Genomic DNA, 12,637 nt, shown 5'->3' on the forward strand with positions numbered 1-12,637 from the left:
GGAAAGAGGACTTGCTGCTAAATTCCATGCAGCTCCAAAAACACACCAAGCTCCTGCCTCAGGGCCTTTACACATGCTGTTTCCACTGCATGGACTCCTTTCCCCACATATGTACACGATGTACTCTAAGAGGCCTTCCCTGAGCACCTACTTTACAGTATAAAATCCCAGGACGAAGTGACAGAGTAGTTGAGGTGCTGGACTCCCATATGGCCAACTGCGATTCAAGTCCTGGACCCAGAGACTTGAAACTCACACCAGGCACATGTGTGGGCACCCCCAACATCCCAAAAGGAGAATAGAAAGGGATGGTGGCATGGCCATCTCCCCTGGAGGGTTGATTTCTCACTTCCTCTCTGTCTCTCTGGTAAACACACATGCCCTATAACAGAAATCTCTCAAAACAAACAAAACAACACAAAACCAACCACAAACCCTCTTAGGCATATCCTCGTTTTCCTTCACTGCCTCACTTTTCTTTTTGGAGAGGATTTTTTTCGCTATAGGGCGCATGCGCTCGCCAGACAGACAGAGAGAGACATAGAGACAGAAAGCGAGAAATCACCTCCCAGGGGGGGATGGCCACGCCGCAATCCCTTCTCCTCCATTCTCCTCTCAGGATCTTGGGCACGCACGCACACGCACCCGGCGTGAGTTTCAAGCCACCGGGTCTGGGACACGAACTGCGGTCAACTACGTGGGAGTCCAGCGACATAGCCATTATGCTAACTGCTGGTTCCCAACTGCCTCACTTTTCTCCACGGCACCTCTCATCCTCCGATGCGCCATCTATAACACTTCATGTGTGTGGTTACTGTCCGTCTTCTGCCACAGTACACCAGTGCCATGAGAGTGGGGAGGTTTGGTTTTGTTCACTGCCGAACTCCCGGAATGTAGAAGAGCACCTGGCACATAGTGGGCTCTGGATAGACACATGGAAACAGGATGAATGAAGCTCTTGGAGCTGCTGCTGCTGCTGCTGCTGCAAGCCAGCACTCTGCCTGCGATTTGGTTTCTCTCCTGTTAATTCTTCCCGAGGGACCTGGCCTGCCAAGAGTTCCCTGGTTCCAGAGGACAGACATAACTGCACGTGAAAGGGGAGGTAAAAGTAGCCTAGAGCCACAGGGCTCTGCTCCCATGTGACAATGCGGGGACTCATGGTATACTGAAACACGGGCTTTAGGGAACCAACAGATGGTGTCATGGTTATGTTGCTGAATTCCAAAGTGGTCGACTGTGGTCCCAGTCTTAGACCTGGCAGCTTAAAACTCACGCCGGGTGCATGTGCATGCGTGCCCAAGTTCCCGAGAGGAGAATGGAGGAGAAGGGATTGTGGCATGGGAATCCCCCCTGGGCAGTGATTTCTCACTTTCTGTCTCTGTCTCTCTCTGGTGAATGCATATATCCTATAGCAAAAATCTCTCTAAAAAACAAAAGCAAGAACAAAAACATGGGCTTTAGAATCAGAGCGGCTGGGTCTGAGTCTTACCTTAGTTAGGGCCTTAGTTATTTCATCCGTACAATGGGATGGTCAGCCCAGCTGATCCCTCAGCTCCAGTAGACATGATTCTAGGGACCTCACCCTTGCTGGGCTCTCGCCCATCTGCCTGTCTCCCATGTCCTTCACCTTTGGCCCTCTGCTTCTCCCCGCCCCGGCCCCCCCCAGGAAACTGGCTGACTGTGCCCAGCTGCTGGAGGTAGACGACATGGTGCGGCTGGCAGTGCCCGACTCCAAGTGCGTCTACACCTACATCCAGGAGCTGTACCGCAGCCTCGTGCAGAAAGGACTGGTGAAGACCAAGAAGAAATGAGACGCTGACTGGCCTTGCAGGCGGGGGGTGGGCAGGAGGCAGGGTGCCCAGCTGGCAGCCGCGGCAGGGCACGTCTTCACTGCATTAAAAGGACTTTCGTAAAATCTCTCTGGGCCCTCTGTGCTCTCTCCCTACTGCCCACACCCCTGCCAGGAACCTCTGAACTCTGGGATAATAAACCCCGGCTACAGAGGTTTCCTTGCCTGACGCAATTCTCTCAATAATTGTGCAAGGTGTCTGGGAAAGAGCGACAGTCCGGGTCCCATTAACTCCCTGTGTGACCTTGGGCCAGTGAGTTAACCTCTCCGCGTCTGTTTGCAGCCTGAAAGGGGATAATGGGAGCACCACCCTCACGGAGGTGTCGTGAGGGTTAAATGAGACAAGAAGTGGGCAAAAGGCCTTGCCCAGTATGTCACCTGAGCATTCAGTGAGTGGTGGCCAGAAATAAAACACAAACTTACACTGGAACCAGGGGTGGCACTTTTCCCAGTTCTCGTCCTCTCCTGCCACACTCCTCCATCCGGGACAGAGGCTAGAGTAGAAGAGTCTCAAGAAATCACACCCAAACTGGGCGAGTGGGATGAGGGGTGACTGCCTTGACTCGCAGACATACATTCTGGTTTCCCGGTCGCTTACATCTGCCACTAGAAAGTTATCCCTTCAGGGTTAGCGAATCCCCCCGACTTTGGTTAAGTTGTAGTTTGCTTTGTTTCCCATTGTTCAATAGAGATGAACCTCTGAGCTAAGGATAACTTCCTGCTGGGGCTTTATTAGCCATTGAGACCATGTGTGCTAATAAACTAGTTCATGAAAAAAAAAAAAAAAAAGCCCAAGCTAAGTTAGCACAGGGGCAGGTGTCTGCTCCGCTCTGACTGGCAGTGTGGACTAAGCAATTCGCTTCAGTGCTCTGTGCCTCAGTTGCCTCCTCTATAAAATGGGGATGTTACCCCTCTGAGGCTCTATTCCCTCATGGTCAACAGTCCCCCACAAGGTTTGAGGAGTGCCTATGGGCAGCAGGGTCACACCTTTTATTTGCCAGCAGCTAAATCCCCACCTTCTCTGGTCCTGACGAAACCAACCCAGCCCCTTATTCAATACTCAAACTCCGGGACTGATCTGTGACTTTAATGGTAAACAAGTGAGTGGTTTCTGTGGCTCCTCCTGGACTGAATGCTGGAGGCCACATGGCTCCCAGCCTGAGGCCTGGCCCCCAGGAATGGGCAACCTCAAAGGATGCAAGTGGTTTTGAAACATGTCATATTTCCGGGATGGAGGTTAGACTCTTTATTTTGTGATTCATTGATAGAAAATAAAAGGTCAGTACCTAAACCTGTACAGGCCTATCAACAGTTGGGCAGATTTCAATCGCTCAGTCATAAGTGACACCACTCGATGCGCCCTGTCTCCCAGCCATATTCTCCACTCCTCCAACTTGGTCCCCTGGCCTCGGTGCCTGGGCCCTAGGGGGGGTTCTGTTGGCTGCTGGGCTCATTTCCTGCAAGCTGGCCTGGAAAGTGAGCTGTCTTTGTAAGATGGAGAGCTGGAGAACCAGCCTGTCACTCTGTAAACATACACACCTCGGATCTGGGGGGCCGGGGGAGTAGGAAGGACACACCTGTGGCCAGGTGACGCAGGAGTGAGTTCATGTACCACACACACACACCCGCAGAACCCTCCCCTTACCACACACACACGAACAACTAGCCACCAAGAAGAAAAGAATGGGCAGAGATGGGCCATAGAGGGGCTCCGGCCCCAGTCCATGAGGTGCGTCCATCCACCGTGCAGAGGATCCAGTACAGAGAGGGGTCAGACACAAAGTTAGCAGGGCCGGTCCACTCCAAATCGGAGGGTGAACTCTTCAGCATTCCTTCTAAACAGCTCCGGGTTCTGTGTTAGCAGGTCGGCGAGTTCCACCCGCAGGGGCTCCCCCAGATTCGGTCTGTTCACCAGCACGTTGAGGGCCTCCAAGACTGGGGAGAGAGGGTGGATCAGGATGTCAAGGCAGAGGAGAAAGCCCGGGACAGAGACAATGGCTGCACACTCCCAGAGTCCCCTGAAATGCCACATCCGCTCCCCAGGAAACCCCATCTCTTAGGATGACTCTACAACCAAATCCAGGGTCCCTCTGGGTCATGACGGATCATCCCAAAGCCTGAACTGGTCATGGCAGTGGCTTTCAAATGGTGATCCTCCATGGCGTCAGAGAAGCTTCTCACTGTGGGGCTCACTGAGATAAGTGGGGTTTCTGGTCTCACTCATATTTTGGACGAGAACCACTCTGTTTTTCTGCTATACTGGAATTTCAAATCATTTTTTTATTTGAGAAAAGGGGTCCTAAGTCTAAAGACTGAAAACCACTACTGCCACATGGCTTTTACTGTTTCACAGGGGCCTCTGGGAACCATCTCCCTGGGCACACACACATAGGCTTAAACACAAACATGCTGACCTCTGAAGCTGATTAAACCCCCCCATCAACCCCAAGGACCCTTGTTTTCTGGGTTAAGAACTCCTGAGCTGGGAACCAGCAGTTAGAGTAACGGCTATGTCGCTGGACTCCCACGTAGTCAACCGCGGTTCACGTCCTGGACCCGGTGGCTTAAAACTCATGCCGGGTGCGTGTGTGTGCGTGCCCAAGATCCCGAGAGGAGAATGGAGGAGAAGGGATTGTGGCATGACCATCCCCTCTGGGGGGTGATTTCTCGCTTTCTGTCTCTATGTCTCTCTCTGTTTGTCTGGAGAGAACATGCGCCCTACAGCGAAAACCTCTCTAAAAAAAAAAAAAACAACAACAAAAGAACTCCTGAGCTGGCCCAGACACAGGACAGCACACTGATTGAGCTCATAGGCCATGCCAACTACTGTTACGGCCACTGGCCATGTGGTCATCTAAATTTAAATTAACATTAAATGTAATCATGAATTCCATTCGTCTGTCACACATATGGCTAGTGACAATAATACTGGACAGTGCAGCTACAGAACATTTCCATCACGGTAGAAGGACCAGCAGATGGCGTAATGGCTATGTCTCTGGACTCCCTCATAGTCCAGTGCGGTTCAAGTTTCAGACCCGGCAGCTTAAAACTTATGCAGGGTGCGTGTGTGTGCGTGCCCAAAATCCTGAGAGGAGAATGAAGGAGAGCGGACTGTGGCATGGCCATCCCCTCTGGGGAGTGATTTCTCGTTTTCTGTCTCTCTCCTCTCTTGTCAAGCCCACGTGTCCTATAGAAAAAAAAAAAAAAAAACATATCATGCTGGGGGGTAAAGTCTCTTTACAAGCTAAATGATGTATAGTGATTGAATGTATAAATAATAATAACAATAAAAGAAAAATTAAAAAGATCAAAAAATACAACTCAAAAAAATTTTCTTGAATTAAAAAATAATGCTCTGTAAACTGCAAAACAAAAACAAAAACAAAAGCCTTCAGGGCATCAGCAGGTGGCGTGGTGGTAAGGCGCTGGACACTCCCACATGGCCAACCATGGTTTGAGTCCCAGACTTGGTGGCTTGCTTTCTCTCTTTCTCTGTCTCCTTCTGTTCAAATTAAAATAAATAAATTAACAAATAAAATTAAATAAATAATTCTAAAAAAAATTAAAAAAACAACTCTCTGAACAAAAAATACTGCTCTACGGTCAAGCAGGCTGGGTCACTTGCCAGCTGTGTGACCTGAGGCAACCATTTCACGGTGCATACACTCAGTGTCCCCATGTATTAAATAGGGCTAATGACAGCCCTACCTCAGGGTCTTGCCTGGGGAGTCAATGAAGTTGGCATACAATGCTTTTAGCACAGTGCTGAAAGGATTCCATTAAGTGGTGGGCATTATCATTATTAGATCGATCCCCTGCATCTCCAAAAGGAACAAGGGCTTGCCCAAAGTCCACAGATGAAAGAGTGGCCTTTTTATCCCAAGCCCTTCCCCCTCAGCCAAGCTGCCTCTTTCCCACCAAGCACAGCAAACCTCTTGCCTAGGAAAAGGAAGGAACAGGCGGGCCCATCCAGGGTCTCAGGAAGTATCCCTTCTGTCCTACAGTGGGTTCAGCTGAGACCCACAGCTTTTTATTTTAGAGGATTACTTATTTTATTTTATTATTTATTATTTCTTTTTAATTTTAACCAGAAAAAGAGGGAAAGTTGAGAAAGCAATCTGCCGGGTCCAGGACTCAAACCATAGTCAGCCATGTGGTAATCCAGCACCCTAACCCCCACTATACCTGCCAGCCCCCAGACTCATAACTTTTTTTTTTTTTGAGAGGTTTTCGCTATAGGGTGCGTGCGCTTGCCAGACAGACAGAGAGAGACATAGAGACAGAGAGCGAGAAATCATCCCCCAGGGGGGATGGTCACGCTGCAATCCCTTCTCCTCCTTCTCCTCTCGGGATCTTGGGCACGCACGCACACGCGCCCAGCGTGAGTTTTAAGCCACCGGGTCCGGGACGTGAACTGTGGTTGACTACGTGGGAGTCCAGTGACATAGCCATTACACTAACTGCTGGTTCCCCAGACTCATAACTTTTGTCTCCTCTCTTTGGGGCAATCTAACTCAGAATAAGGCTGTCAGCCCTCACCCAGCATCAGCCCTTCCCCTAGACAAAGCCCAGCCCCACCTTGGTGGGTCCTGGTACAAGGCTTCCAGTTCTGATTGCTGATGATGGGCAGGCAGACCTGCCCGTTCTCATCCACGTTGGGGTGGTAGATCTTGGTTGTGAATTTTACCGTGGGGGGCTTGAATGGATACTCCTCAGGGAAGCTGATGCGCAGGTTGAAGGCCTTCAGGTGGTAGGGAGGTTGGTCCTGTGCAGAGAGAAGGGGTCAAGTTCTGCTCTGAGGCATGGCTGCTCTGAAAAGATCCTTTTCTCCCTAGGGACTTGGTCTGGTTGTCCTTCCCCTGCCCCATCCCAGGGTCCCGGCAACCTCTGCCTCAGTCCCAGGTGGAGCCATGAGCAGGGATACGGAGGGCACCTGCATTCATTGGTGATTGAGCCATGAATTACTTACTGCAAGGGAGAACTTACAGGCAAGGACTGGCCTGGCAGTCAGGAAAGTCTGATCCTGGCTTTTGCTAAGGGCAAGGCACCTCCCATCTCTGGACCTCAATTTCCTCATTCAAAAAGTAGGTAAAATTTGGGCCAGCCCCACAGTGCAGTGGTTAAGGGAGCCTAATTCCACACGGCCAAACTCGGTTTGAATCCCAGCTGAGGTGGCTTGAAAAATACACCAGGCACATGTGTGTGCATGCCCCAAATCCTGACAGGATGGAGAAATGGAGGAAAAATAATTGCAGTGTGACCACACACCACTAGAGGGTGCTTTCATGCTTTCTCGTTCTCTCGCTCGCTCGCTCTCTCTCTCGTATTAGTGACCTTTGGCAATTAAAGAAATAGGTAAAATTTAACTAGATGAACCATTTCAGTTTAAGTTTTTCTGAGAATTATGCAAGTGGAGACTAGATCATGGTCTCTTTTCTCCCTTTATTCACAATAAAGTACATGTGCACACGTAGGAGAGTAAGGGGGAGAGAGACACACACTCCAGGTCTGGTCACACCGTGATCTCCTTTCACCTGTCTTCCAACCCACTGGATTTCTTGCTTTCTGTCTCTCTGTCTCTCCAAAAGGAGATTGCATCTAAGTGATATCAAATAATAAACAGAGAAAGATGAGAACAGTACAGATGAGCTACCTCTGTGGTCGTGCCTGATGATAATTTTATAAAATAAGACCTTTAGAAGAAAACGAATACACGTGAGGTTATGCAGGACAAATTCTACCACCTGTAGGAACCTGGGCATACCCTTTGACAAAGATCCAGGTGATCTTCATTTCTTTTCTTTATTTTGTTATTTTAACGAGCAAGCAGAAGTGAGAGGGAGAAAGGCTTTTAAAATTTGTTTTAGAGACTTTTGCTATCGAACATGTGTGCTCACAGAACAGACAGAAAGAGACAGAGAGGGAGAGAAATCAACCCCTGAGGGGGATGGCCATGCCGCAATCCCTTCTCTTCCACTCTCCTCTCAGGATTTCGGGCATGCATGCACATGTGCCTGGCCCAAGTGAATTTCAAACTACCAGGTCTGGGACTCGAACTGTGGTCGACCATGTGCGAGTCCAGTGCCTTAACCATATGCCACCTGCTGGCCCCAGAAAGAGGCATTTTTGATAGAGTCTCACCAAGTTCTGATCCTTCCCTCCCAGCCTCCTGGTCAGGCAGGACCACAGGCATGTGGAACTGCACCTGGCCTATTTAAGTCAGGTGGGGAACTGAACCCAAGCCACACATGCAGCCTCAGCTACCAGGCCTAGTGCTCTCTGCCTTCATCACTGCAGCTGGGCCTCTTCTTTTTGAGCTATTTGTCTGCTGAAGCTTCTGTGGTGGGCTTGGTGGCACCTGTTTGAGGACTAGGTCTACTAAACCCAAAAGTTGTTCAGCGTCTTCATCAGTCTGCCTGGATCTCAGAAGCAATCGATCCAGAGCTAGATCACCTCCACCAGTGATAACCTCCAGTAAAAGGACTCTAAGACAGGCAAATTCTTGCCCCCTCCTAACCCTCCCTGTCAAGCCCCCAGCCCAAGTCATCCACAGTCCGAGACCATGATCCCCACGGAACTCACAGGCAGGAGGAGGGCATGCCACACGAGGACATTGGCATCATCGCTGAATAGGTTCCGCAGATACGGGGGAGTCTCCTTCTGAAGGTCCTCCAGCTCCTGTAGGGGGCACAGGGAGTGAGCAGTCGGCCTAACCCTTCCTTCTTCGGCTCCTCTCCCGCCCCAGCAACAAGCTGTCCCACATCCAAAACAGGGTGTCCTAGGAGCAGAATCTGGCACCCTCGGTCTCCAGGTATCGAGCATTTAGGATGTGTCAGGCACCAGGGCCGGGTGCTTTAACTGAATTCTCCCATTTAGGTACGAGCTAGGTGTAGGGAGATGAAGATTGTTTCTCTCAGATCTTAAAGGTTGGGAGTGGGAACCAGCAGTTAACGTAATGGCTATGTCGCTAGACTCCCATGTAGTCGGCTGCGGTTCATGTCCCGGACCCGGTGGCTTAAAACTCACGCCGGGCGCGTGTGCGTGCGTGCCCAAGATCCCGAGAGGAGAATGGAGGAGAAGGGATTGCAGCGTGACCATCCCCCCTGGGGGGTGATTTCTCGCTTTCTGTCTCTAATGTCTCTCTCTCTGTCTGGTGAGTGCAAGCGCCCTGTAGTGAAAATCTCTCTCAAAAAAAAAAAAGGTTGGGAGTAAACTCTTGCGATTCTGTGAATGCGTCCCCCAAAAATCATGTGTTGAGATTTGTCTGTGATGGGAAATCCGACTGTGGGGTTGGAAGGTGGAGGAGATTAGGATTAAGGTAATACAGATCAGGCCCCATAACTGAAGCCTAATGGGTTTCTATGGAGATGGAACAAGACAGAGCGAGACAGGGACACACCCTCAGGCTCCTGCTCCGCTCTGACTGGCCACGTGACTTGTGAGCAAGGACGTTCTCGCCAGATGCAGCCTCTGGACCTTAGACCTGCCGACTGCAAATGGAACAAACTCCAATCTCTCTACCTACCCAGGTCTAGTATTTTCTGTTATTGACAACAGAACTAGAATACAACAGACTAGAATAACTCTCCCAGGAGCCTTTTCTCCGGAAAACAAAGTAGTTGACTCTGTCCTCTTCATCCCCTCCCTAGACGGACGCAGGTCTATTCCCTTCCCCCTTCTTTCCATCCCTTCTTCCCATCCGCATCTGCTGAGTGTCCAGAGCAACAATATCTACACGGCAGAGCGGACAGTAACGATATCACCTATCCCTTCAAACTCTCCTGGGTTGGGGGTAACTGGGCAGACCATGGTGAGAACACTACACAGCAAACAGAAACCAGGGGACAAGGAGTGGCCCGCCTTCCTAGAAATGCAGCCATCACGTGGACCTCACTAAATTCTCCCATGTTTATGAGTGTCCTCTATGACACCTGACTAAGACAGGGTCCAGCCTCAAGAACTTCACTGGGGCAATGGAGGAAACAGGACCGTGAGTAGGTGAGTAACACGTGTAGATATATTAGCTTGTCAGGAAAATCATGATGTACTTCTCTATGTTTTTCTATGCAAAAACACATCATGACTTTGCCGACAACCCAATATACTAGGGAAGGAGGGGAGAGGGAAGCAGAGGCTCCATAAAGGTGCATACTGAGAGCTGGGCCATGCAGAATAAATAGGAGTTCGCCACATAGAGAAAGGGGGAGGCACACAGCAGAGGCCCAGACAGGGCAAGTGCATGCTGTGTGTCCCTTGGACGGGTAATAGTTATCGCAGGGAAAGGGTTCCATGGTCAAGTACATTCCAGAAAACTAGGCTAACCAGCTTTCTTCACCGCAGGACTTCCCGGAGCCTTTACCATGCTCCTGTGTACCGTAACTCTTCCAGATGGGAACCCGCAGCAGGCAGGGCTCCAGTGTTTCCCAAGGAACACTATCCCACTTTTGGGGTCCATCCTGTGGGAGCAGCTCTGTTTTGGAGAAGGGGGTATAAGATAAGACACCCAAGGAAGGAGGTCTCCTTTGGAACACTGAATGAGTGTAAGCCAGGGGGTGTCCCACAGGGGACATGTGGCAATGTCTAGAAACGTGTGCTGTGACACATGGGGCAGTGTCACTAGGAGCTCATGGGCAGAGGACAGAGAAGCTGGTAAACATCTGAGAAAGAACAAACTGATCCCAAATGTCAATAGTGACAAGGAGGGCTGGCAGGTGGTATGGAGGTTGGGGGCACTGGACTCCCACATGGCTGACCGCAGTTCAAGCCCCAGACCTGGCTTTCTCACTTTCTCTCTCTCTCTCTCTCTCTCTGGTCAAATTTAAATAAGTAATTTAAAAAATGATTTATTTATGTATTTATTTGACCAGAGAGAGACAGAGCAAGAGAGAGAGGGAAAGTGAGAAAGCAAGTCACCAGGTCCGGGACTAGAACCACGGTCGGCCATGTGAGAGTCCGGTACCCTTAGCCACCATGCCACTTGCTGGCCCCAATAAAATAATTCTTGAAAAAAATAGTAACAAGGTTGAGAAACCCCTGTGTAAACAAAGGCAAAGAGAAAGCTCCCCAAACCCAGACTACAGTTGGGAAGGGGTCTCGTGGATCCTCTGAACTTTCTCAGCCCCCCAACATATAAACATCTCCCAGTCGGCCCCCATCCATCTCTCAGAGGTATTCTAGCTCTGCTCATACCAGCAAACTGCTTCTTGTGCCTTCTGCCCGGAGTCTATGACCCTCACTCACCTTTTACCCAGGTTAGCAGCATCTGCTACGGGAAGGCCTGTTTTCAGTCTCACCTGTGACTCTCCAGCAAGAATGAGGTCACAGATGAACAGACAGGATTTGGAATAAACATTTTTCCTGATTGTCCTGTGACTAGGAACATTTGGGTTTCATCCACTCCAGGTGAGTTCTACCAAAACTGTCCCAAAGCCTGAGGGGGCCGAAACCCGAGCTAGGACACACAGCGCTTCCCTAAGGCCTGTTAGGAAATCATCCGACTTAGAGGAAGAGGAAATGAAAGTAGAGAAGCCATGAAGGGGTCTGCGGGTTGGAGCGCCATGGGCTTGGGCTCAAATCTCAGCTCCATCTCTCCCGCATGGACAACCCCGGAACACTGAGTTATTCTCTCTGAGCCTCGGTTTCCTCATCTGTAAAGGGGGCGGCGTATACTACTTACCTGGGAAACTTGGGGATGTAAGCCTCCTGGCATTCAATGGTGCCAGTGTGATAAATACCGGCGCCCATCCCTCTCCTACTTGGTTGGAAAGACCTTCTGCCCCATTTCGCTGCCAACCTCGATTTCTGCTCTGGGTGCCCTAGTCTCAGAGCATTTCCATCTCATTGGCTCAGGACAGGGCACTCTGCCTTTGTTCCCTCAACCTGCCCCTCCACTGTGCAGACAAGGGGCATTTCTGAGACTAGACACAGAGGGTTCCAGGTCCTCCAGGACCGCCCTCCCTCCCATCCATCTCCAATCCTGCTACACCAAGTTCTCCAAAAGCCCTGGGTGTTCCTGCCTCTTGGGAAAAACTGTCCGCTCGTCATCCTTCCAGATCTTATGACATACTGGGTCCCTGACAGGACAAACTCCAGAACAGCCAAATTTTTGTTCCTCTCGGCCGACTGCCTCCTAGAAGGGGCCTGCGGTAGGCCTTCACGGCTGCAGAAGGACAGTGCAAGGCCTCCAGGTCTCCTGAGTATCATTCCCTTCAGGGACTACCTGGGGAACTCTGCCCCCAATCCTAATGGGCACCCCAGCTTCTCAGGACTCCACGAATGTAGGTATAAACCTCGGCACGGGCCATGGGCTACTCCAGGGCAAGGCCTTGTCTGGTTATCCCCCTCAGAACCACCCACGGCAGGAGCAGGGCGCCTGGCACCAGGACGACGCCAAGGACCCCTTCTCTGCCCCTGAGATGCGCTCAATGTTGACAAGTTTCCCGCAGAAGTGAAACTGAAACCAGTCTCGCCCTCAGCGCTCCTCGACCCTTCCTGATCAAGCGCCAGCGCCCCCTGCGCCCCCATTGCCCACCCCGGAAACTCCGGCTCTGGCTCCTCTCCCAGACCCTCTCCTCTCCCAGGGAAGCGGCGAGGGCAGACCTGGTGCTCAGACAATAAATAAACGCGCCGGGAGGGAATGGACGGAGGAAGGAGTGGGGAACCCAGGGAGGCGCAAGAAAGGGGTCTCCCCAAGCGGTTACCTTAGCTACTCGCTTGCTGGCCGTCATCTCGGGACGGCGTGTGCGGCACTGGCGGGGTCCCGCAGGAAAGGGGCACCCCCCGGGG

The 12,637-nt window shown here is 51.0% G+C and overlaps 2 protein-coding genes across 4 annotated transcripts in view; one reads left to right on the forward strand and one right to left on the reverse strand.

Annotated features, from left to right (window-relative positions):
- Nucleotides 1–1,811, forward strand: part of SMTNL1 (smoothelin like 1) — a 9,843-nt gene extending 8,032 nt beyond the window's left edge. The window contains exon 7 of the mRNA XM_027776733.1: nt 1,667–1,811. Coding sequence (XP_027632534.1) covers nt 1,667–1,811 — 145 coding nt within the window. The remainder of the gene's footprint in view (nt 1–1,666) is intronic.
- A 1,255-nt stretch (nt 1,812–3,066) lies between these two features.
- Nucleotides 3,067–12,637, reverse strand: part of UBE2L6 (ubiquitin conjugating enzyme E2 L6) — a 10,760-nt gene continuing 1,189 nt past the window's right edge. Inside the window, exons 1-4 of one of the 3 annotated variants that reach the window (XM_006160815.3) lie at nt 12,553–12,616; nt 8,435–8,530; nt 6,431–6,617; nt 3,067–3,784 (exon numbers count right to left, since the gene is read on the reverse strand). In XM_006160815.3, the coding sequence (XP_006160877.1) occupies nt 3,633–3,784; nt 6,431–6,617; nt 8,435–8,530; nt 12,553–12,579 (462 nt within the window). In that variant the 5' untranslated portion in view covers nt 12,580–12,616 and the 3' untranslated portion in view covers nt 3,067–3,632. Of the gene's footprint in view, nt 3,785–6,430; nt 6,618–8,434; nt 8,531–11,528; nt 12,339–12,552; nt 12,617–12,637 lie in introns of those variants that run through there. The other 2 variants (XM_027776718.1, XM_006160813.3) reach the window with 2 other exon arrangements.

This window comes from Tupaia chinensis, unplaced genomic scaffold (genome assembly GCF_000334495.1).
Source record: "Tupaia chinensis unplaced genomic scaffold, TupChi_1.0 Scaffold000709_1, whole genome shotgun sequence".
Lineage (NCBI taxonomy): Eukaryota > Metazoa > Chordata > Mammalia > Scandentia > Tupaiidae > Tupaia > Tupaia belangeri.